Here is a 26,630-nt window from a genome sequence, read left to right as displayed (position 1 = left end):
TGACTGGGTAGGAGGTCTAGGTGAACAAGGAGGAGTACAGGCTGAAGAACCAAGAAGCTCACGATGACCTGAGAAGGACTGGGCGAACTGGTGGACTAATTGGTAAAACTGGTTAATTTCATTTATGCATGCACATTTTAAAATTGGCCAACTTAACGCACATAAATTGGGACGTGGTGAGTAAGCCCTACTTTACTTTCACATATTAAATATACGTGCATATATTTTTAAAATAGGTAGGAAAAGTACAAGCGTTCATTGCATTGGTATACATGGTTTTCATGTATTGCATGTATCTGGGCGTAAGCCTTTTTGCTCCAATCAAGCTCATGAGCTGAACCAACACAATGCGCATCAAAACTAAACACCAAAAACCATTCATCCTATTTTTTTAACGTTTTCAATCTTTTTTTCTATTTACTAATTTTTCTTTATATCTTGTTTTTCATTTCATATATATCTTTAACACTAATAGGATCATTCACTAAAGCTTTATCGCGTGCGTTAGGGCCCTAACGCACCCGATAAGGCCATATTGCATGCGAAAAGGGACTTTTCACTTGCGATTATAATGCTAATTAGGGGGCGGGGGAGGGAGGAGTCGGCGGTGTCTTCGCTGCCAGCGATAATGTTACCAATGTTATCGTCGGCAGTAGCGCGCTAAATAGCACCACCTTTCCCGGTGGCGCTATTTGGTGTGAAAGCTGGCAGCGAAGACACCGCCGTGGTACGAAGGTTGCGGGCTTTCGCAGGCCCCCCCCCCCCGTTTTCGCTGGATTCATCATTCAGCGATGAATGATGAATCCAGGCCTAAGTTCTTTAATTTCAGGTCTAAACATCCAAGTTTTCTGAGTGGCTAAAGTATTAGACCATATAAGTCTTTAAATACGTCTCCTGTTTTTCAGATCTTACTTGGGCAGCTCTGCAGTTCATGCATTGAATTAGAATATATGCCTTAGTATAATGATTTTTTTGGTCTTATTTTTTACTTACTAAGCTGTTGAATTCATATTTTCTGCTGTCAATCACAGGGATAGAACTGTCTTTACCACTCTGATTTCTTACTTTATGCTGGTGTCTCAGACACTTTGAAGAATTTCCTCGTTGTGTTCAATGTGTACTTGATGCAGAAGCTACAGAATCTGTGCATCTGATCATTTTATGACTTTAATATTTGGGTCAATTAGCTAACATTGTTCAATTATTGCTTCTCCTTGTGCAGATCAGCGACGGATGGCTGAAATTACAGGGCAGCTGATCAAAATGAGGTTAGGGGATCTGGATCGTGTCAAATCCAAGGAAGGAAAAGAAGTAAGCATTCCTCTGTTAGTGCTATCACTGTATGGTATATTCTCCATGGGCAAGCATAACATAACAGCCTCACAAGATGGGTGACGTCATCTGGCGGCACCAATTCAATCTTTTTTTCTCTTCTAGCCCAAAAACTTCTGGATTTCATTTTGGGCATGTACAGGACTTCCTCAGGTTTATTTAGTCTGTTTTGCAAATGGTCAGACTTCTGCTCTCTAGTTAGCCCCATCAAAACAAAATGAAAATGTTATGGTTTCTGTTTCATTATTGAAATACAGATTTAAAAAATGGCATTGCCAACACCTTAGCCAATAGAAAAAAGGGCAAAGCCTCTTCAAGGCATGCAAAAAATGCCGTCAAAAAAATGGCAATAGCATATCAGCATGTCTGATGCATCCACTATCTGGGCCAGGATAAAATAGCTCAACATGCAGCCCCTGTTGCAGAATGTCTCAAGAGGGGCTTATAAATAGATTTAAAGCTCCAATGTGAGTTCAAAGGCACAACAGAGCATAAAAAATCCAAACACCACAAAAAGAGACAGAGGACTCCTTCTTCAGAAACCTCACAAACATCAAGAGGTAGGTCTCCAGCACAGTCACTGGCGCAAAGGCACCCAGACTTGAAAACTGTGCTGCACTCAAATGGCTCAACAGACATAATGTAACATAATATGAATCAAACCAACAATGGCCAATCCAAGTCACAAGTACAGGCAGGATCCCAAACTGTAGTTACTGTAGATCCTATGCTGTTACTGCGCAGTGATAAGTAGTAGGTATCTCCTAAGTCTGTTTGGTTAATAACAGTCTTCCTAGCGTATAGACAGATGGACTCAGGACCAGTGGGTTTATGCTCTCCTGCCAGCAGATGGAGACGGAACAAGCTTGTTCCGTCTCCGTCTGCTGCAGTGACTCCAGCCTGCCAGTATTCTCTGTCTCCATCAGATGGTGGACGTGCATCTCCCTGTAGGGATTGCTTCGAGTTTTTTGGATGGAGAAATTTGGAATCTAAATTAAGGAAAAGAAAGCCCCGCTCTCCTGCGGTGATACCTAAAGGTCCCTCCCCCAGTTGAGAATTCCTGAGGTGATTTCTATGGTCCCTCAAAGGAGTGCCTTGGTCTGATAGCTGGCTTTGTCATTGTGGACTTAAATACTTGAGCGGCTGAAAGGCAGCGGGTGCAGGAAACCGAGTGCAGTGGTGACGGCAATTGCTGTCTCCCCCTTTAGCTGGAGACCGTCTCTGTGCTCAGACAGGTAAGGCTGAGCTCCGGTAAGTTAAAAAAAAAAAAAGAAAAAGATATATACAGAGATTTAGTGGGAGTTTTTACTGTGCAGGGTTTCCTTCTCCCACCTGGTCTCTGAGCTCGGTGTGCTGTTCCGACGTTCGCCTGCTCCATGGGAGGTCGAGGGATTTGGGCAACCTGGCGGGTTGAACAGCCTCTGTAAGCTAGGCCCCTCTCTGAGGCTTTTGCTGCGTGCAGTGTGGTAGGCCGCAACGGCTTTTCGTGCGCTTTTGGAGGCTGCTCTGGCTTGTCGATCTGACGTATGCATCTCACTCTGCATCCAGTTATGCACCCAGTTTTTGGGTGCACAGTAAAGCCTTGAATTTTGAGCGCCCATGTTAAGCGCCGCCTAGTGGCCATGCGCTTCTGTCAGCACTCAAGTGGCATTGTGCGCTTGAGTTTTTTGTACACGCTTCTTTCGCTCACCTGGGTGAGCGCCTAGTTGTGCGCACATGAGTCTTGAACGCATAATTTTTGGGCGCATAGTTGAGCGCATATATCACAAAAATAAAGGGAAAAAAGCAGCTAGATGCATGCCTCCAGCCGCCGCTCAGCGCATTGTCAGCCATGATAGCGCCTCTGCCTCAGAAGCCTAAGTGCCTTATCTTTGCACTGCCTGTTCTTTTCAGGCGTCTCCTTCTGGAGTGCCCACTGCTTTGTGTCAGTGCTTGGAGGCTCAGTGTGTCTTGTCTTCCTCTGTTTTTGGCTAAGCCTGGTTCTTCCCAGCCGGATGTGGTCTGGTTGAAGGCATCTCAGGTGGAGCGCCTGACCTTGGCCCTCCCCTAACTGTCCCTCAGCAAGGGAAGGTGCCTCTGTAAGTAGTCCTCAGATTCCTCTCGATCTGGATGCTTCTATCTTTTTTCAGTGCCACAGTACCCCTTGAGTGGCAGTGGGTCCTGTGGATGGCACTCAGACAGGCTCGGAGGATGGCGCCGGGCGTGCCTCTCTTGAAGATGGGGACCCCTCCTCCCCCTTGAAGATTGGAGCCATATTAGAATTATGTGATGGTTATTTCATAGATATGAACTGCCAGCTCTTTTTTTCCCTTGACGATGCTTGGAGTTCCTGAGCAGATTCCATTTCTAAGCCAAGGAGAAATCCTAGTTTGAGTTCCCTTGCATAAAGCCATTCTAGAATTGATTGAGCTTGAGTGCTATGTCCCAGAGGCTATTTCCAAAGGGATTGGATTTTGGAAGGCCTATATCCTCTGGCTTCAGTGGTGAGAGAGCGCTTCCATTTTCAGAAGCAGATGCATTTGTGTGTGCAGTCCCCCCCTGTGAAAAGGGGGAGACTGCACACATATTAACAAGATTGAGACTATCCTTGAGCAGACGTTTGAAGCTGTGGCAGTGACCTTGCGTCGCTTCATGTTGTTCCTTGGTGGCTTTCTCTTGTTTACTTCTCTCCCAGGAGGTTGCTGACTCTGGCATATATTATAGCTCTGTTATGTTATCAGCTGCTGCCTTTTTGGCTGATGAGGGCTGTGCCTTGGTCTGCACCTTGTCCAGAGGGCTGTCTTCAACTGTGGCCAGGTTCCAGTTATGGTTGAGAAATAGGTAGGCTGATGCGACCTCCAAGGCTATTCTCAACAAATTGCCTTTTCATGGCTCCCTCTTGTTTGACAACAAGTTGGAGAACCTGGCCAGTAAGTGGAACGAATCTCCAGTTCCTTGTTTGCCAGAAGATAAGAGACAGGCACAGTGCCTCTTTATCATGAGGGGTCTTGCTGCAGGATCCAGGCGTTTGCGACAGACAAGATTGCAGGCTCAGGTTGTGGATTCTGCAGTGCCTCCCAAAGTTTGCTGACTCACCTTTGGAAACATGAGATGGGGACCTCTCTCTCTTTTTTATCAGAGGGATTTTTAGATCACAGTGGACCAGTGGGTCCTGGAGGTGATACGAGAAGGATATGCACTGGAATTTCACAGTATTCCTCAGGATGTGTTCATGGTGTTCCCTTGCCACTCCCCGCAGAAGAAGCAGGCAGTGGAGTTCATGCTTTAAACGTTCCTCAGGCTGAGGGCTGCAGTTCCGTTGCCCACAGCTCAAGAAAGTATGGGGCGCTATTCCATTTATTTTGTTGTGCCCAAGAAGAATGGTTCCTTTCGTCCCCTTACTCCTGGGGGAATTCTGCGCAAAAAAATTAAAATTCTGCAAACTTTATATTGGTCAAAATAACACAATTTACATGACAGTCTTTAAGTAATTACATTTTAAATGAATACAGAAAAAAGTTATTACTTAGAGATGCAGAATTTAAAATTATATGAGCAGAATTTCCCTAGAAATTCATTGTAAGAGTGTCTCTTCCATGCGCTCTCCCTACTCCCCTGGCCACTGCCCTCTCAGGCTCCAACTCCTCCACCTGCCAGTATCTCTCCCCTCCACCTCTAGGCTCAACCCCTTCCACACTCTCGCCAATCCCAAAGTTTGACCCTGTTCTCAGTACTGCCCCTCACACAGGCTCCCTCTGTCCCTCCCTCACACACACATGCTCCCTCTCTCTAGTACGCCTACACACACCCTCATACAGGCTCCCTCACTCTCTCTCTCGCACACACATATCCCCTCATACAGGGTCCCTCTCTCTTGCATACACACCCACACAAGCTCCCTTTCTCTCTCACATATACATCCTCACTCAGGCTACCTATGTCTCTCTCTCATGCACCCCTTCACACAGGCTCTGTCTCACACATACACAATCCCTTCACACAGGCTAGCACCCTCACATACACACAATCCCTTTTTCATACACACACACTCCCAATCTCTCTTACATATACACACTCCTTCACAATCTCCTCATATAGGCTCCTTCTCTCTGGCACCCACACTCAAGCATCCCCCCACTCTCTCACCTCCCATGCTTTCTCTCACTCCCTCCTGCTCACCGCCCCCGCTCTCTTTCACCCTCCTGCTCGCCCTCCCCTCCCCTCTCCTCTTTCACACCCCCTCCCCTTTCTCACAAGCCTTTCCCTCTCCTCTCACACACATACATTCACTCTCACTGGGCCTTCGCCAACAGCAGAGCACCCTCCGTCCACGGCACAAAGGGGCATTCATCTTCGCTGCAAACAGAGCATGTCCCATGGCACACAGGGGCCTTCATCTTTGCACGCACCGTTTGTGGCATGCCGGGATTTCCTCTGCCATTTTCTGCGCAGAATTTGGCAATTGTGTGCATGGGGGGGGGAATTCTGCACCCCGCGGTAGCGCAGAATTCCCCCAGGACTATCCCCTCTTGGATCTCAAGAGGATCAACCGTCATTTGCAGGTGACTCATATTCACATGGCAACCTTGCACTCTGTGATAATGGCGGTGCATCGGGGAAATTTCTGACCTCTCTGGATCTGTCAGAGGCTTATCTTCATATTCCCATCCGATTGGAGCACTAAGACTTTCAATACTTTGCGGTGTTGGGGTGTCATTATCAGTTTCGGGCGCTGCCCTTTGGTCTAGCCACCACTTCCAGTACATTTTCCCAAGGGTATGGTGGTCGTAGTGTTGGTCTTGCGAAGAGAAGGGATCCTGGTTCACCATATTTGGATGACTGGCTGATTCGAGCCAAGTCTCAGGAAGACACACAAGGTGATCTAAATATAATTGTGGGAGCTTGGTTGGGTGGTGAACCTGACCAAGAGCAATCTTCAGCCATCCAAGTTATTGGAATATCTGGGGGTCCGGTTCGACATAGGTCAAAACAGAGTTTTCCTACCGGAAGTTCAGATCAGGAAATTGATTTCTCAAGTGCATCAGTTGATGAACCCCAATCGACAGACAGTGTGGTCCTATGTACAGTTGCTTGGCTTGATGGCAGCTGCCCTGGAAATGGTGCCATGGGCAAGGGTGCTTACGTGTCCTCTTAAGTGCTCTCTGCTATCTTGTTGGAACCCACAGTCTTATGACTCTGCAGTTTGGCTTCACTTACTGATGGAAATCTGCTCCCACCTATTGTGGTGGTTGCAGGAGGAGCATCTGAGAAAGAGAATTCCCTTGTCCTCTCCGAACTGGTTGGTACTCATGACAGATGCGAGTCTCCAGGGCTGGGGAGCTCACTGTCAGGGTTCATGGTCCAAGGGTGTTGGAATGCTGAGGAGGCCCGCTGGAACATCAATCACCTGGAGGCCTGGGCGGTATGGCTAGCATGCTTTGCAGTTCAGCCACAGGCTGCAGGATCACGGTGTTCATATGTTGTCGGACAATGTGACGATGGTGGCCTATATCAATCACCAGGGAGGAGCCTAGAGCTAGCAAGTGTAACAGGAAATAGACCAGCTTATGGAATGGGTGGAAGGTCATCTTCTGATGATCTCGGCCTCCCACATTGCAGGAAAAGACAATGTAAGAGCAGACGTTCTCAGCAGGGAGAGTCTGAACAGAAAGTAGGTGTTGTCAGCCGAGGCATTTCAGCTGATTGTGGATCGCTGGAGCCTTCCATTCCTAGACCTGCTAGCAACTTCTCGAAATGCGAAGATTCCTCAATTCTGCAGTCGCAGGAGAGATCCATGGTCCCTGGGAATAGACACTTTCGTACAGGTTTGGCCAGAAGACAGATTGCTTTATGCCTTTCTTCCTTGGCCCTTGCTGGACAGGATAATTCGCAAGATTGAAGATCACAGGGGGCTAGTACTCCTGGTGGCACCAGACTGGTCCAGGTGTCTGTGGTATGCAGATTTATGATGACTTTTGGTGGAGGCTCTCCTTCGTCTTCTGCTGCACATGGATCTGTTACAGGAGGGATCGGTTCTTCACGAGGATATGACTCGATTCTGTCTTACGGTTTGGCCCTTGAGAGGGCTTGCCTGTTAGTGTGGTTATTTCTCTGTGGTACTTGCCATCTTACTCCGTGCTCGCATGTTCTTCACTTCCTTGGCTTATGTGTGGTTTGGAGGGATTTTGAAGCCTGGTGTGAGGAGCGGAGTGTTCTTCCTCGTTCAGTTAAAATCCTTCTCATTCTGGATTGTTTGCAGGATGGGTTGAAGAAAGGTTTGGCCCTTAATTCCTTGAAGGTGCATATTGCAGCTCTCGCCTGTTTCAGGAACCTGGTGAATGGTATTTCATTGTCGTCTCATCCTGATGTGGCCTGTGTTTTTTTTTAAGGGAGTGAAGCATCTTCAGTCTCCCTTGAGGTTACTGGTTCCCTTGTGGAGTCTTAACTTGGTGCTGGATTGTTTTGGTGGGGCCTATGTTCCGACCACTGCGTAGCCTTTCTTTGTGATTTTTGACTTTGAAGACTATGTTCCTGGTGGCTATATGTTCAGTGCATAGAATGCATGAGCTGCAGGCCTTGTCTTATCAGGGAGCCATTTCTTCAGGTGACTCCGGGGGCTTTACAGCTGCATACTGTGCCATTCTTCTTCGCCAAGTTGGTCTCAGACTTTCAGTTGAACCAGTCCATTTCCTTACCATCCCTGGATAAGGTCAGGGATGCGGAGGAGTATCGCCTCTGGCACTCCTTGGATGTCAGATACTTATCGTGTGGTATCTGGAGGTTTCTGAACCTCCACGGCGGGAGTACGCAGGGCGCTCCGGCTTCGTGGGCTACCGTAGCTCGCTGGATTAAGGAGGTAGTCACGGCCGCGTGTGTAGATATTGGAAAGCTGTTGCCTATGCAGGTTTGGGCTCATTGAACTAGGGTTCAGGCAGTGTCATGGGCGGAGGTTAGTCTGTTGTCTGCTGTCGATATCTGCCGAGCTGTAACGTGGTCCTCCTTACCAACTTTTTCCAGGTTTTATCGTGTGGATGAGCAGGACCGGGAGGACACAGCCTTTGGACATGCAATGTTGACTGGACCGCGGGCAGCCTCCCACTCTGTTGGGGAGTAGCTTTGGTATATCCCACTGGTCCTGAGCTGTCTACACGCTAGGAAATGGAGAATTTTGTTTTCCTTAGTGTAGACAGATGGACTCAGCTTCCTGCCCTCTGCTAATGCATGAGTATGTCAATAGTCCTCCTGTGGGGATATGGATCCCAAGGGCTTACTGGTAAGTGTTCATCCAGTCCCTAGCTTGGGGTACCTAGAATCTTACATGAGTTCAGTGTTTCTTGTTGGTTGAATACAGTTATATGCCTGTTTATAGTCGTTTTAATCAAGGTTTTTGCTATTCTGTCCCCAGTTGCTATTGAAGAGAATACTGGCAGGTTGAGGTCACTGCAGGTTATATATACTGTGATGTCAGCTTGCTCCGTCTATCTGCTGGCAGGGGAGCATAAACCCGCTGGTCCTGGGTCCATCTGTCTACACTAAGGAAAACAAAATTATCAGGTAAGTAATTTCTCCATTATGGACTTCTCCAAGATCTTGTCCAAACCATTTTTAAACCTAGCTATGCTACTTGTTTTTACCATATTCTCTGGCAATGAATTCCAGAGCTTACTGCTTCAACAGCTCGGGAAGACGTTTGACACTTCACACATATCCAGCATAGCTCTCTGCTTCAACGGCAGGGAAGGAAATTTTGACAATTTACGCATATCCAGCATAGCCCTCTGCTTCAACGGCAGGGGAAGAAATTTTGACAATTCACGCATATCCAGCATAGCCCTCTGCTTCAACGGCAGGGGAGCAAGTCTGATATTTCACTTTTCAATGCAAAGCCAGCATAGCTCTTTGCTTCAACGGCAGGAAAGGAAGTTTGACACTTCACGCACATCCAGCATGGCCCTCTGCTTCAACGGTGGGGGAGCAGGACTGATACTTCACTTTCAATGCATAGCCAGCATGGCTCTCTGCTTCAACAGCAGGGGGGAATGAAGAAAGGTGGATCTATATTCAGGCAACAATCAACAAGGACTGAATTACACAGTCTGAATAAACAGATAAGCATGGGTGCAGCTTGCTTATTGCGGTGGTTAATACCCCTAACTAAATTAAGCTATTTCACTTAGATGCAGTTCCAACACTGCTCTCTACATTAATGGCGGGGGTGGAAGGGAAATAGAATAAAAAAAGGTTACTAAGAGCCAAGAGAAACAGATAAGTATGTGAGAAAAAAAAGTGCGAAAGCTTGCTGGGCAGACTGGATGGACCTTTTGGTCTTCTTCTGCCGTCATTTCTATGTTTCTATGTTTCTAATTGTGCATTGAGTGAAAAATAATTTCTCCAATTTGTTTTAAATGTGCTACTTAAAAACTAGCCATTCTATTTCACTCATGATTTTTTTTTTATGTATTTTATTTAATAATTTTCAACAGTTTAACTCAACACCAATAACTAATACACAGCCAGAGCAATGTTCGAACCCACGTTTCTCCTCGCCCTCCCTCCCCCCTACCCTCCTTCTTCCCTCCCTCAGCAGGAACTAAAGTCTATCTTGGCTTAAGACCTCGAAGTCTGTGTTACGGACTCCTGATATTTATACTTCGTACAGTCTGAGATTAAGTCTCTTGTGGTTTGTGGTAAGGAATCCCAAAATCTCTTCCAAATGGAATAACAGGCTTTCCGCGAATTCATCGCCTTCGAATTGGCTGACATGTATTCATGTTGCATTAATTGTAGTAGTCGACTGTGCCACTGATTACTCTTTGGACTTTCTGCCATGATCCACGCTGCCATGATTGTCTGCAAGGCAATGAGTAACACTTTACCCAGAAACAAAGAATCCGATGTCGAGAGAGCCATCAATGATTCCGGGTAGATACGCAAAAGGCATAATTTCGGATCCATGGGAATGGGGATTTGCAATAGCTTACTTAAACTAGTCAAAACTGATTTCCAGAACATACTCAAATGTTCACACTCTCATAAGCTATGAAAGTAAGAACCTCTACCACTTTGGCATTTAAGACAGAGATCTGAATCACATAGTTTAGCTGCATATAAACGTGTTCTGGCTAAGTACATACAATGCAGAATCTTAAATCCAGTTTCTCTCAGCATTACATTTTCTGTTAATTTGACAGTTTTCCAGATTTACAAAAATATCAGCACAAGACACAAAAATATCAGCCTGGTAAACCCATTTGTTTTGTATATCGTATAAAGCAATTGGGGTTGAAAGATCTCTTAAGGCCCTAGAAAATGAGGCACAAGAGTTCCTGCATATCGTAGGGGAGATAACAAAGTCCTGCAGCCCATTCCACTCTTCCCCCAACGATCTAGTCCCAAATTGATCATGTACATAATGCCTTATCTGTAGGTAGGCAAAAAACTCTTTTGATTCCAATTGATAAAGAGCCTGTAGGTCGGCAAAGCATCTCAGGACCCCCGTCCCTGGGTCATAACAATGAAATACATTGGATAGTCCCACACTATGCCACTTCTGGAAAGTCGGATTGGCCAGGCCAACAATCAAACCCATAATGAAGAAAAAGCACCTCAGCCCAGACGATCTCAACAACTATCGCCCAATATCTAACCTACCCTTCCTCACCAAACTAACTGAGAAAGCTGCACTCAAACAGCTCAATGATCACCTCAAAACCAACAACATCTTACACCCCTCACAACAAGGTTTCAGAAAAAATCGGAGCACAGAAACCTTACTACTCAACTTGTCTAACACAATAATAAGAGGTTTCGACAACGGCCAAAAAGCCATCCTCATCCTACTCGTATCCGCCGCGTTTGACACTGTAGATCACAAAATCCTAATCTCCAGACTAGCAGACATTGGCCTATCCGGCAAAACTCTAGACTGGTTCACCTCCTTCCTTAAAAACAGACACTTCAAAGTAAACATAAACAACCACTATTCAGAAGCCATACCCCTCGAATCTGGAGTACCTCAAGGATCTGCACTGTCAGCCACCTTATTCAATATCTACCTTCTGCCCCTCTGCAACCTTCTCACAAGTCTCGGTATAACTTACTACATGTATGCCGAAGACATCCAACTAATCATACCCGTAACCAATACAATTGAAAACGCATTGAAAACTTCAGCCAAATACCTCGACATCATAAGAACCATGCTAAACCACATGAAGCTATGTCTAAACATGGACAAAACCGACTGTATACTACTCGAAAAAAAACACTCTGAAATCAATGCGAATTACACCATACAAATTGACAACACACACATCAAATTAAAGGACAACGTGAAAGATCTTGGATTATGGTTAGACCCAGAACTTAACTTCAAAAAACGCATCTCATTGAAAATCAGAGAAGGCTTCCACAAGTTACTAATCCTCAAACACCTAAAACCTCTCCTTCACTACCCTGACTTCAGAACCACTCTCCAATCACTCATATTCAACAGCTTAGTCTATTGCAACTCCCTTCTGATAGGCCTACCCAAGTACACCATTCGGCCACTCCAGCTGCTACAGAATGCAGCAGCCAGAATCTTGACCGGTCACAAAAGATCTGACCACATCACTCCAGTGCTAAAAAGCCTACACTGGCTGCCAATAGAAAAGAGAATAGAATATAAAACCGTCTTACACAGCACAATCCACAACAATGAAAACACAAGCCTAAATAACATCATCCAGAAACTTGTCTCCCAATGCAACACAAGAACAACAAACAAATTACATCTCGACATAACATCAATTTCAACTGCCAAACATACCATTGTAAGAAACAGAGCCATATCCATAGCCGGCCCACACCTCTGGAACTCACTTCCAGAAAACCTGAGATTACAAAATAACACGAAAACATTTTTAAAAGATCTCAAAACATGGCTCTTCAGACAAGCCTTCAAAGACGGAATCGGCTAATTGCCCATACCACAATAATCACCACATACAACAAGTATCACCCATTCTGTTACAGACAATTGAACTTTATAAATATTTATTTAAACCATGCCATTACAGATATTTAATCCCTATAACAGACTGACAAACACATACCCACCAACGACTGTTCTAACCCGATGCTAGAAAAGCTGATAGCATGAACACTTAAACAGCTCTTGTCTTACCCTAAGCCATATTATGTCCCCATCTATTATTTATCTTATCATGCTGTAATATAAGTTATACTGTTTTATGTAATGCAAAGCGCATAGATATACCAGTTGACTATCATGTTTTTTTATCATTTTAATAATGGCCTCTACAAATGTAATATGTTGTTTCAAATGTAAACCGGCGTGAAGGCATCTAGCTAAACTTCGGTATATAAAAACGTACAAATAAATTAAATAAATATCGGAAATTGGGGATTTCCCAGAAAAGAGAGAAGCGGAGTGACACATTGACCCAGGTTCAATTTCTGCAGACATAAATATCGCCAAGCCTGTCTCATAGAGTTTAGAATCCAATGATGCCTGTAGGTAGTAGGAATCATGGACCTTGAGATTTGTATGAGATTGATAGGATTGTGTGGACTAAACCAGGCCCCCAAAAATTCCTGTGGTGTGAACCTTCCTGTCCCATCTATCCAGTCTTGGATATGTCTTAAAAGACAGGCTAAGTTATAGTCACACCAATTGGGACAACCTAGTCCACCCTGTCGCCTAGGTAGCTGTAAGGTTTTTAGGGCCAGCCAGGCCACATGCTTTCCCCATATATATTTACGTATTAGATGATTAATTTTATTGATCTCTGTCTTATTAAGCCATATGGTTATTTGCTGCAGTATATATAACCATCGAGGTAGTTCCAGCATTTTAAGAGCAGCAATTTTCCCTGATAGTGATAATGGCAATATCCCCCAAAGTTTCAATTTATTTTCCATATTTTGAAGGAGAGGGTATACATTCGCTTCGTATAATTTGGAAGGGTCTTGGGTAAGTTGTAAACCTAGATAACGCATTGCTCAATCCACCCACCTTAATGGAAAGGCCCCCCCCCAATTCAAGTTGTGCTCTAGGACCCACAGCCATTGCCTCTGATTTGTCCACGTTAATTTTCAAACCCGCAAATGTTCCAAATTGGACCTGATGCTGTAGAACCCTCTCCAAGGATCTCTGGGGAGACAATAAAAAGATGAGGACATCATCTGCAAAAGCAGAAACTTTTAATTCTAGATGGCCCCAGGTGAAACCTTGCACTAGAGGGTCGGACTCTATTTTTCATAACAACGGATCAATGGACAAAATGTATAAGAGCAGGGACAGTGGGCAGCCTTGCCAAGTACCTCTGTGTAAGCTGAAGTCCTCTGAAATATGACCATTGGCAAGGATCGCCGATTGGGGATTTTGATATAGTAGCGAGATATTTCGTACAATGTCCCCAGTAAACCCGTATCTATTTCAAACAGAGAATAGGTATTCCCAGGAGACTCGAAAGCTTTTTCCGAATCGAATCCCACCACCATCGCCTCTTTAGCTTGTTTCCAACATTCTTCCATTGCTATAATTAATTTAGTAAGATTGGTACTAATAGCTCGCCCTTTGACAAAATCTACTTGATTTTGTGTTATAATCGAGGGGAATACCAAGCTCAATCTATCTGCCAGTACTTTAGCATATAATTTTGCTTCAAAATTCAGCAAAGATATCGGCCTATACGAAGCTGGGGAGGCTAAATCTTTCCCTGGTTTTTCCAATACCGTTATATACACCTTTGTGACCCCCATTGGAAACTGGCCTCTCCACTGAGCTTCCTGGTAGAATTTTAGGAGGTTCCCTGTCGCCTGATGTAATAAGCTTTTAAAATATTCAGCGCTAAGACAGTCAGGTCCAGGGGCCTTATTTAATTTGCTCTCTTTAATCGCCTCGATGAGCTCCTGCAACTGTAGAGACTTATTTAAGACTGCCAACTGGGACTCATTAATCTGAGGGATATCCAGCCCTGCAAAAAAATTGTCCTCAACAGCTTTTCCGCCCGTCCTATCCTCCATATATAAACTTTCATAGAAGGAGCGAAATGTAGCACAGATCTCCTTCCCTGATTGTAACGTTTTCCCCTGACCATCCTTCAATTTGTCAATTATAGTTTTTCCCCGGGCTGTCTTCACTATTTTAGCTAGTAAACATCCAGATTTATTCCCAAACCTGTACATATCATGCGCCCTCTTACTGAGCAGCCTTTGTGCCCTTTCATGTAGTAGGGAATTAAGCATTTGGAGTATTTCCGTATACTCGGTTTGCGTCTCCTTAGTAGCCCGTCGCACCAAACGATGTTTAGCTTGACTCAACTTTTGTTCTAACATTAGAATACGAGCATTTAGGGCTTTATTTTTAGCTATGACATAGGACTTGATTTCCCCCCTCATCACCGCTTTACTGATCTCCCAGTACAGCATGGGGTCACTTTTATGGCCACTATTATTTTGCTCGAATGCTTTCCATTTTAGCTGCAAGAACTCCTGAAACTGTTTATCTCGCATCAAATGACTCGGGAAGCGCCAAAGTCTAGGTGTGCATTCGACTGGCCCTATGCATATGTCCACCCATATCTGGGCATGATCCGAAATTGCAATAGGACCAATTTTCGCCTGACCAATCCTACCCAATAGAGACTCCGTTATCAAGATGTAATCAATCCGGGAGAGGGTGGAATGTGCCCTTGATACGTGCGTATAGTCCCTTTCAGTTGGGTTCAATGTGCTCCATACATCAAGTAATCCCAATTCTGAACATAGAAACCCGATACCTTTGTCTAATCTATTTGTCTGGTGTAATGCAGGATGTGATCTATCCATTGCGGTGTCATGGACACAGTTAAAATCCCCCATCATAATTAAATGACCTTTTTGCAATGGTAGCGTCTTTTGAATCAGTTCCTGGAAGTATGTATGGTTATAGGAATTAGGGGCATAGCAGTTACATATTGTCACTTCCCTTCCTTGTAACTTTCCCACCAGGATAAGATATCTGCCTTTGTCATCCGATAACTGTTGCTCTAGCTCAAACTTTATATTTTTATGTATCAGTGTGGCTACTCCCTTCTTACGTCCCACAGCTGGCGTATAGTAACATTGACCTACCCATTGTTTTCTCAATTTTTGGCTCTCAGCTTCAGATAGATGAGTCTCCTGTATGCCAGCAATTCCCACTTTTTGGCGCTGAAGGGCACTTAGCACCTTCTGTCGTTTAATGGGAGTTCCTATTCCTCCCACATTCCATGATATGTATCTTATCTTAGTCATCCAGTCTGGAGGGCAGTTACAAAACAATGGAACAATAGATGGCTCTTTTGACTGATCGGTCCCCCAGCCTGGACCTTCAGCCAGCTTCCCTCCCTGTCCGCGTGGTCTGCGCCTAGAGTTGGAACACGATCTTCCCTGGTCTCTTCCTGCTGCTCCCTTCCCCCCCTCTTCCCCTCCCATCCCCCCCAGACTATACTTATCCAACTTAAATAGAATAAGCCTGAAATAAACTCGGGCAGAGGTCCGTAATCCGTGCGTTTGGGTGTTAACCCTCCTTTGAAAGAAATGACCCAGGCAATCCTGCATAATACACATAAACAAGCTATTTTCCAATATAAACAAACCTATATGTGACAACTACCAAATCTCCATAATAGCCAGCCGCAATCCTCAAATTTTGCAGCTAGCCATCCACCTGAACATCATCCATGACTACCTTATAAGCAAGAAGGGCTCACGTACAGTCATTTAATCCCTGTTGCAGTAGCTATCCAAGCAGTTGCCTTAGCAGGAGTATCAAAGGAGTGCACCTTGCCTTCTTTCCAGATCTTCAAAAGTGCTGGGTATTGTAGTGCAAACCTTATGTTTTTATTGTATAAGTCTGTGCACATTGGAGAGAAGAGCCTTCGTTTGGCAGCCACAGCTACTGAGAAATCCTGGAACAGAACTATCTTATGATCCTGGTACTTGAGTTCCTTTACTTTTCAGTATGCTGCGAGATTGGCAGACTTTTGAGCCCAATTCAAGAACCGAGCAATCACCAATCTAGGGCGCCGATCATCATCCCTTTTGGGGCCTAAACGATGCGTTCTCTCGATCGCCATTCTGCCAGACAATGATTCCAGCTGGAGCGCCCCCGGGAGCCAATCTTCCAAGGTTTGCTGCAAGGCCCCTTCCGGGATCGCTTCTGGGAAGCCCATAAACTTAATATTGTTCCAGCGAGCCCGATTCTCTAAATCTTCTAGTTTATTATCCACAGTTTGTAGCGCAGTTTCCAGCGTTGCAACCCTGGTGGTGAGAGTTTGCTGGTCCTCCTCGACTGCCGCGATCCTCCCTTCTGCTATCTCGATTCGCCTGCCGATGTCACCCAGGGAGTCTTTTACCGCCTTGACATTCTCATTAATGCCCTCAAACTTATGTTCTAGGGCCTCCACGACCGCCGCCGTCAATCGCGCCACTGCCGTTTCGTCCAGGCCCGAACCTTCCGACACCCGCCGACTGTCCGCCATTTTGCCTTCCATGCTGCTCAGCTTACGTTTGTCCTTTTCCTTTCTTGGTGGCTTTACTGACATGTCCCGTGCGGTCCGGGTGTCTGAAGTCAATATCGGGGGTTGTTCCCAGTGAGTCCCGCTTGTTTGTCAAAATTCCGCCGCTTTACACTGCTCAATGTAAGGTTTTTGGAGGGTTAACACCCGGAGCTCTGGCAAGCACGTCTCACCAGACTCACCGCATCACGTGACCTCCACTTCACTCATGATTTTATAGATCTCTTATCATAACTCCCCTTAGCCATGTCTTCTCCAAACTGAACAGCCTTAATCTGTTTAGCCTTTCCTCATAGAGCAGCTGTTCATTCCCTTTATCACTTTGGTCACCCGTCTCTGTACATTTTCTAGTTCAGCTATATCTGTTTTGAGATGCAGTGACCAGAAGTACACACCATGGTATTATGACATTCTCCATTTTATTCTCCGTTCCTTTTCTAGTAAATTCTAACATTGTTTGCTTTTCTGACTGCCATTGCACACTGAACCAAGATACCAATCACTCCCACCCTGCTTTACTTATTCAAATGTTAGCAAAAGTTGCAACACCTCAAAAGAGGAAAGCCAATACATCCACCACAGATACAGCCAATCTTGATGACCGATGCTTACAATCATGGATGGGAGGTTCATATTGGGTCACTGTGTAAACAGGTGTACGGACAATATCAGCGTCATCTCTCGTATAAATGTTTTGGAAAAGAAAGCCATTTTCAATGGCCTTCAAGTTTTCAAGAACCATTTGAAAAAAAAAAAAGCAGTCCAAATTCAAACAGACAACCAAGTTGCAATGTTTTACATAAACAAGCAAGGAGGCATAGCCTCCTATCAACTATGCCAGGAAGCCATTCAGATTTGGAACTGGCTGTAAACATGAGTATGTAATTCTTGACCAGCTGTCTTCCAGGAAAGCACAATCTCCTAGCAGACAAGTTAAGCTGTCAACATCAGTCACATGAGTGGGCGATGAACAACTAGCTTCTCCAGCACCTCTTCCATCTTTCAGGAACTCTGACCAAAGATTTATATACTTTCTATTTCAACCACAAATTACAGAACCACTGCTCCAAGAGACTAACTAACCAAGCATTTGGCAATTGATACATGCACCATACCATGGGCATAGTTCTATTGTATGCTTTCCCATCAATAACACTAATAACAAAAACCATACTAAAGTTAAGAAGGGACAAAGGGGAAATGATCCTCATAGCACCATGTTGGCCATGCCAGAGTTGGTATCTCTGGCTTCACAGGTTAGCAATAGCACATTTAGTTTCAAATTTCTGTCAATTCTAAACCTCCTAACTCAATATGGGGTTCTCTATCCCAAACTTTGCTCACTTGTGCTGACAGTGAGGATGTTGAAAGTACAATAATTACTGCACTTAACTTCCTCAGAAGATAACTTGCTAGCAGCAAGGTGACCATCCACTTGATGGTCCTATAATTACAAATGGAAGAGATTTATCAACTAGTACTGAAAGAAAAAAGAAGATTCTTTCTAATGTAGAGTGCCATTATTATTGACTGTTTGCTGGACTGGACTCAGCTGCCAAAGAGCCATCTTGTTCTACCTAGACAGAACTAAAGCTCTAAGGCAATCTACACAACTATTCATATCCTTCAACAAAACGAAGAAAGGAACTGTGGCCTCTAAACAAACCCTCTCCAGATGGTTTACCAGCTGTATACCATATGTTTGAGTTTAAACATAATAAAGCTCAGCAGCACATCAAGGCACATCAGCTACAAGCTGTTGTCTCAATATGAGCTCACCTCAACTCTTCGTCAATTCAAGATGTGTACAAAGTTGGGATGTAGTCATCAATACACACTTTTGCAAAACATTAGTAGAGCAAGAATCATGGGCGAATACTTAATTTGGACAATGTGTTTCCAGTAACATTTTGCATTGATTCTTTAACTTCCTACAACTATGTCATGGGTTGCAAAAAACCTTACCACAAGTGTAATCCTAAACTGGGGAATCCCATGTAGTGTGTCTGTTATGGATGCTTGTCCATGGAGAAAGCAAAACTGCATACATGTGAAAGGTGTTCTCCGTGGACAGCCACACAATCCCTCCCTGTTCCCCGGGAAGTTGAGTTGTAAGCTTGGAAATGGACTGAGGGTTGTCATGCCACAATGCTAACACAGGAAGTCCCACACATCTAGAACAAAATCCAGAAGTTTCTGGGCTAGAGGAGAAAAAAGGCTGAATTGGTGCCATTGGATGACATCGCCTATCTTATGTGGCTATTTGTTCTGTTTGTTATCCATAGAGAGCACCTATCACAGGTATGGAACTTTATCTTTCAGGATACCCATAGTAAATATTCATGAAATATATTTGCATACAATTGGTCTAACATCCAACTAATGTGTGTATTTTGGTTATATTGAAAACCAGGCCTGTGTGTTGTACTTGAATTGGGCACTCCTGATATGGTGTGCAGAATTTTGGGTACTCCTGCACATTGCCTCTGCAGTTGTGCTCATTAGTTTACATACTCCTGGCAGAATTTGTAAGATATGTAGCATTTTAAGAAAACATGAGTAATCAGACAAAACAGGTCTGTTATTTTGAATCTGTTTCAAATTAAACTATTATGCATCACATAATAGCACAATCATTAAACAAACCATAGCAATAAGGGACATAATAACATTTATTTGGAAGTTCAATGTTGTACACTAAGCCCAATGAAACTAGCAGTATAAATAGGACATTGCTGGTGGGTGATTATGAAAGGAGAACATTGCTGATGGTATTGCATCTCATAATTTCTTGAATCTCATAATTTGTTGATAGTTCATTTGTTAGGCTTGTTACTTGATACCCCAGGCTGGACGAGTGTAAACTGATGTTTGAACTGTCGTTTAAAAACTGTTTCTGGATCTAGGTTAGGATTGCTTATCGATTATTATTTCTCTGCTTTATAGTATGCAGGGGGTATTTACTCTAGACTTGAAGCTCAACTCAAGGTTTCTGTACAAACTAGCACTCGACAGAGCGGCACAGAAAAAACGTTCAGGTAAACACACGTTGACTTACATTATTTTATGACATGTACAGAGACAATAAATCTTCTTCAGTAACTCCTGATTAGATCCTTCATATTAGGAAGGATTTCCTTATTTTTAATCTGCTAAGACTGGTAGGATTTGATCGCCCTGCAGAAGTACTGTGTTAAGGCTTCAGGGGGGTATGAGCAACCATTGCTGGAAAAGAGAGGGCACTGATAAATTCAACATTAACCCTTTCTCAGACAGCAAAAAAGGTTTGTTCCAGGTGATTGTTGAAACAAATAAAGGAGTGTGTGTGTGGAGAGGTTTTTAAATATCTGATCCTACTATTACTGTCCAAAACTTATTGAGGTCAGTATTCAAAGCATTTGAGGGGATAACCTTTTGAGGTACCTACTTGTGCAGCCCACACAGCTCCTCCTTTGAGTCCTTCTAGCCTCTGTCTTATTCCCAGTCTAAGTGAGATGGGGAAAAAGTGCAGTGAGCACTGGATGTGACTCCTCAGTGTTGGGAGCAGAAGTAGAGAAACTCTGGCAGCCTCATGTGACAATCAAGGTAACTAACTGAGCCAGCTGCCCGCAGCACACCAACTTCTCCCTTCTCCTGCACTTGTACGGTATATAGTGGGAATTGGTCCATCATGATAGATTTATGTATGTCTTTTCCCGTTCTCTCCCTTTTTAAAAAAAAATTTGGAAGACTGGTGGGGCTTTCAGTGCTTCCCTAGCATTTTGTTAAGAACATAAGAAAATGCCATACTGGGTCAGACCAAGGGTCCATCAAGCCCAGCATCCTGTTTCCAACAGTGGCCAATCCAGGCCATAAGAACCTGGCAAGTACCAAAAAACTAAGTCTATTCCATGTTACCATTGCTAATGGCAGTGGCTATTCTCTAAGTGAACTTAATAGCAGGTAATGGACTTCTCCTCTAAGAACTTGTTTGGCCATATGTACCTACTTCTTGGAGGTTGGTGTATCACATAACATTTTTGTTATTGTAGGTGTGCCTTGAGCTTGAAAAGCTTGGGAAATACTGGATTACCCCATACAAAAAGGCCAGCATTCCAGTCTTAAACATGTTAGGGTGAGCCAGACTAGTATAACATGCCTTTGATTAGAACTATGGCATGCTTGCCTTTGTTTGATTCAAAAAATAAAATCAGGTTTTGAATCAGAAAACCAAAGCTTAACGTAGAAACCCTAAACCAGTTACAAATTCACTGTTCCCTGCTCTATAGTACCAGGAAGTCATAAGAACTTTTTTTTTTTTTCTTAAATCAAGGTCTAAGAATCGTTTTGCTCAAGGACGTCCTACTTAAGGAAACTCTGGGACGAATGGAAGGATTATGTGCTGAACTCCTAAATATGTACTGTATTCAGAAACAGAGGAAAACTCTTCCAGTGCTTTCTAGTGACTTATTTATTATTACCTTAAGCCATGTAGCTCATCTTGGTATTATGAATGCAATGTAAAAAATTGTGTGGTATTGAACCTAAGGATTTGTATATTTACAATTAAAATAAATTTTATTGTATTTTAGATTATTGTGTTTGAAGTTTTATAGAAATGTATTATTTTTTAAACACACACAGACTGACTGGATGACCTTGATATGTGTTAATATATGTCTTTACATTAGAATTACAGCATTATTCTATATCAAATTTCAACTGCTTGACATTTTGGTTAGAACAGAACTAAGTTTGTATTGATGTTTTCGGTTAGGACAAATGACCTGTGTTTAAAATTCTCATACTGTGAGGGTGATTTTGTAACATCACGCACAAGTTACCACCAGTTTTCAAAGCGGACTTGCATACATACTTTACATGTTGTATCGGTCATGTGATTTTCTATAGGGCCATTTTTGCAGATAAAGCACTACTTTGCCTCCAGAAGTCCCTTTGAAAATTCCCCTCCCTGTGTTCTTTTCATGTTACCTAATTTAAATTATGCATCTTTGTCTGTTGCTTAGGAATATTGCATATTAATTGCTTATTGAAGATTATATAGTCTTCTTCCTTAACCATGGAGGAGTATTTTACTTTTCCAGTTATATTGCATGAGCAAAGAAAAAACAAAACACCTTTCATGCCATTTTTCTTTCTGTCTCACAGTTCCTCTCCTTACATAAAGTACACGCTCTTCTCTTTGCGTTTTGACTATGATTTGGAGACTAGGATAGCATCTTTGTCCAGTATTATTGGACGTGCCAATTGAGATTGGGTGGGTTAGCTGGAACTATCCCTCCAAAGTTCAGCATTGAGCTAGGGTGATGAATCCAGTATTTAGAACTCTCTCTTGACATCCCAAATACTGGATATTTCCTAAATCTGCCTGAATAATCCTATTTGATTTAAGATTGCATTGCTGTGACTCTTTAGGAATAACAGCATCCCTTCTTACATGTGCAACTTTGGTGCTAGATGGAAACACAGAAAAAAATCACAATAGTGTTTTACACTGTAAGTTCTGTTCCAATTTTCCTAACTAAAAAGAATGCTCAGGGAAACCATCCACTAAGTAAGCAACTCAGCAGTGTGCCGAGATCACTTTTAGTAGAATCCTCCGCCAAGTTTGAAGCATTGACAGATGGTGCCACTGCTCACACATTTCAAACTTGTATTCATGCACCACATTTATGTGTATACTACCATGTATCCCTTTATACGCATGTGTCTACTTCAGCTGAATCCTTAAATATTCATGGTCTCTTAGTTATTTGGTCATCTATTGTGTGCATTGGATTCTTTTCAGGTTGTTATACCTTTTCAGGTTGTGATACCTTTTACTATAAGATTAAGAATCACAATGTTCAAACCAGTTTTTTCTAGGACTAATATAGCTTCCAATAGTCTGCAAATAGTGTGCATAGATGCTTTTGATTTGGAAAATAAGAGAGTTAAGAGGGTGCCATTTTTATATCTAAATTGTAAATGTAAACATTATATTAGTTTGTGTGCATATAGGCAAAAAGCTTTTGTAGAAATATACTCCTACATCTGAGTAACAGATCATTCTTTTGGGTGCTCTCTGAAAAAGCAACAGCTGTTTGAGTTGGTGTACCCAGTCTTTTTCATTGGCTATGCTTAAGACCGCAATCCACAGGGAAATGTTTTTAATATTCTAATTTTTTTCAGTTTCAGTTCTAGCAAGTCATACAAATGTCTACCAGTTGTCATAGTTGTAACCTGTTTTAGTTGAAACATGGGCAATGCTGTATTATTGTCAGAAAGATTTGAAGGTGTCTGAACGATAGATTTAGTAAAATCACTGCTGTCTTCAGAAAAGGCATGTTTTAATATCCACAGGCATGCTTACCAAAAATAGAAACCAGTCTTTTCTCATGAAATAAGTAGGATGAATTTCTTTTCTTGAGAGTGTCATATTTACCTGAACATAACCTGTTTTCCAGCTGTGCTGCTTTTTAAATTTTCATATGCTTTGTAAGTGCAGTTCATTTATTAGTAAACCTGTATTAACAATCTCCTGGCCAAATATATTGCACTTTAATCCTGTATTACTCTTGAATTGTTTCAATAAAAGCAAAATAAATATTGACATTTAAAGGTGCACAGAGATGCTGGGTTTTTTTTTAATAATCATTTAGGCAAATGAATTTGCAAGTTAAATGTACTATATTCAAGTAATGATAGAGCATTTTCTTATAGGAAAATATTTCCTGCTGCTAGATAAAATTCAGTGGTGTGCAAAAGAACAAATCTTTTTGGGACAATTTTGAATGTTCTTTACAACTGCCTTTTTTTGCAGCATAGGACAAACACTGTGGGCCAAAATGTTCTAGATATTTGGACATTCCCACACCTGAGGTTTTACAAAACTGCGACCATAATTATATCCTGTAAGGAACATGCACTGTATGCTTCTCATGGCCATAGCTTCCATATATATCATTCCTCTTTTTTTTTTTCTGTCCTCTCTCTTAATCTTTTCTTATACAGCAGTGCACTTATCTGTTTATAGCATATGAAGTTTAAGGTGTTTTCTTCAGCTTAAACTTATATATGTTCAATATATTGAAGACAGCACAATGTCAGTATAATCTGTTTTCTAATTATATTTATATGGATATCAGTTTCTGCTTTACATGTGCATTTTATGTAAGTTTCATCACAATAAAAATTCAGTTACAAAAGAAAACTAAAATTACAGAGATATAATTATATGTGTTGAGGCAAATGGTATGATTGCTACAAGGGGATACAGAAGGTCCACAGCTATAAATCATATTCTTTATTTTGAGAGTGATCATTCAATACCAAGTATCTACAAAATATCAATCAATAAATGTTTAAGATGGAAGTGTTGTTCTAATGACAATGGAATAGATTTTCAAAGAACTTCTGGGTGGCCAGGATCACCGGCTATGTTTAACCAACCATCTTTAGAAAAATTTTCAGCCGCATCCAAAGCAGCTAAGATTGAGACTAAAATTTCACTTAAAACCATCTGACTAAACTTCCGCTATCTGTGACCGTGCTCAGAGTGGCAGCCCTGGAGGAACTGAAGCAGACAGAGAGGTATAGAGAGGAGACCTTCAGAGTCATAGTAGAGCAGTTCCAACTTCAGTCAAGCAGCACTTGTGCTACTGTGGAGGAGCAAGGTCACCTGACAGGAGACCTTCACCTTAGTGTGGCAGAAAGTGATCCTGTAGCTAGGACTGCCTTCCAGGTGATGCCTTATCCGTTCACAGTAAGATTTTTCCAGGGTTGTGGGCTCAGGAGGGGAATGGTTAGGATGGCCATTATAGTGGGTGATTCAATCATTAGATATATAGATAGATAGATGGGTGGTTGGTGGACATGAGAATCACTTGGTAACTTGCCTGTCTGGTACAATAGTAACAAACCTCACACGCCACCTAGGTAAAATTTTAGAGAGTGGTGGAGAGGAGCTGACTGTCATTATACATGTGGGTACCAATGACATAGGAAGATGCAGAAGGTAGGTTCTGGAGGCTAAATTTAGGCTGTTAGGTAGGAAAATAAATCCAGACCCTCCAGTGTTGCATTCTCAGAAATGCTCCCTGTTCCACACACAGGACCCCAGAGGCAGGCTGAGCTCCAGAATTTCAATGTGTGGATGAGACGATGGTACAGGGAAGAGGGGTTTTCATTAGTTAGGAACTGAGGAACATTCTGGGGAAGAGGGGAGCCTATACTAAAGGAATACTTATGTCAAAGTTGAAACTCTGGAACTCAGTTCACACGCCTCTCCAGTTCCTCCTCGAAGATCACCAATGCCAAGACAGGCTGGGACCCAGGAACATGACCAGATCCTTTTCAGAACTGAAAGAAGGATTGGTGGTGGACATTAGGACTGGTAGAGACTGTGGCGTACACCTGGCACCAATGGAGGATTGGCTCTCTCCACCACAGGATCACTTTGGGTCCATCAAAGTAGAGGCTGGTTCATTCCTGTGCCTTGCACCATGCTTCAGTGGGGACCGATGCTTCTTTGGCTTCACTTGATGCTCATATCGGACTTTCCCCGATGTAGAGGTCAAGGGTGATGAACCCAATCTCCTTGACCTGGAGGAATGAGACAATGATCTGTCTCCAGCATCCCTGATAGGGCAGCCAGGGTGAAAAGAGAGTAGGAATTTTACTCACAGTACTTCCTGATACCAAAGACAACAGGGGGATTCCATCCCATCCTAGACCATTCATGCAAAAAGGGATCTAGCTATGCTTCCTTGATCTAAAAGATGCCTATACTCCCATAGAGATCTTCCCAGGTTACTGGAATTATCTCTGATTCTTGGTGGAAAACAAGCACTTCATTACCATGTTCTGCCATTTGGGTTCATGTCAGCCCCACATATTGTCACAAAATGTCTAGCCCCACATAAATACACAAAATGGCAGTATACCTTCACAGACTGGGAGTTCACATTTTCCCATATATAGATGATTGGCTCGTCAAGAGCATCTCTTGGGCAGGGGCCGACAAGTCTATGCAATCAACCATCCGGCTACTGGAGTTACTAGGGTTCATTGTCAACCACCCCAAGTGCCATTTCAGCCCATCAACACAACTGGACTTCATTGGAGTCCAAGGCCTTCCTGACCTTGGTGGAAATTTAACAAAGCCAGCTGGCATCAGCATGGCACATGTTGAGGCTGTTGGGCAACATGGCTGCTATAGTACACGTCACTCCCTTGGCACATGCAAAAAACCCATTGGACCTTAAGGTCACAGTGGCAACAAGCTACTCCAGACCTCCAGGATCACATCTGAGTTACACTGACCCTCCAGGCTTCTTTGTTCTGGTGGCAGGAAATCTCGAATCTAGAAAGGGGGGTGTCCTTCCAAAGTCCTCCTCGCCCAAATTGTCCTTACCACGGAAGGCATCCATCTTAGACTGGGGAGCTCATGTAGATGGACTCTGCAACCAGGGATTATTGTCCACCCAGGAAAGTCTCTTGCCAAATAAATTTCCTGGAGCTCATGGCAATCAGGTATGCACTGTGGGCTTTCAGATGTTTGCTGTCCAACAAAATTGTGCTGATACGACAGACAACCAAGTAGTAATGTGATATGTCAACAAGCAGGGAAGTACGGGATCACACCTCCTATGTTGGGAAGCAGTCCAGATCTGGTCATTGTCCCTTTCTCATGGAATGGGGCTCAGGGCCATGTATTTAGCTGGAACAGAGAATATAGTCGCAGACAGATTGAGTCATGCCTTCAGATCCCATGATTGGACCAAAGGTTCA

The 26,630-nt window shown here is 43.2% G+C and overlaps 1 protein-coding gene across 2 annotated transcripts in view; it reads left to right on the top strand.

Moving 5' to 3' along the window:
• Positions 1–23,463, top strand: part of KIAA1841 (KIAA1841 ortholog) — a 201,206-nt gene extending 177,743 nt beyond the window's left edge. For both annotated transcript variants that reach the window (XM_029593704.1, XM_029593703.1), the window contains exons 19-21: positions 1,223–1,311; positions 19,806–19,897; positions 21,172–23,463. In XM_029593704.1, coding sequence (XP_029449564.1) covers positions 1,223–1,311; positions 19,806–19,897; positions 21,172–21,208 — 218 coding nt within the window. In that variant the 3' untranslated portion in view covers positions 21,209–23,463. The remainder of the gene's footprint in view (positions 1–1,222; positions 1,312–19,805; positions 19,898–21,171) is intronic.
• The last annotated feature ends 3,167 nt before the right edge of the window (positions 23,464–26,630 follow it).

This window comes from Rhinatrema bivittatum, chromosome 3 (assembly GCF_901001135.1).
Source record: "Rhinatrema bivittatum chromosome 3, aRhiBiv1.1, whole genome shotgun sequence".
NCBI lineage: Eukaryota > Metazoa > Chordata > Amphibia > Gymnophiona > Rhinatrematidae > Rhinatrema > Rhinatrema bivittatum.
Note: the sequence above shows the minus strand (reverse complement) of the source record. Positions and strands in the feature narration are given on the sequence as shown.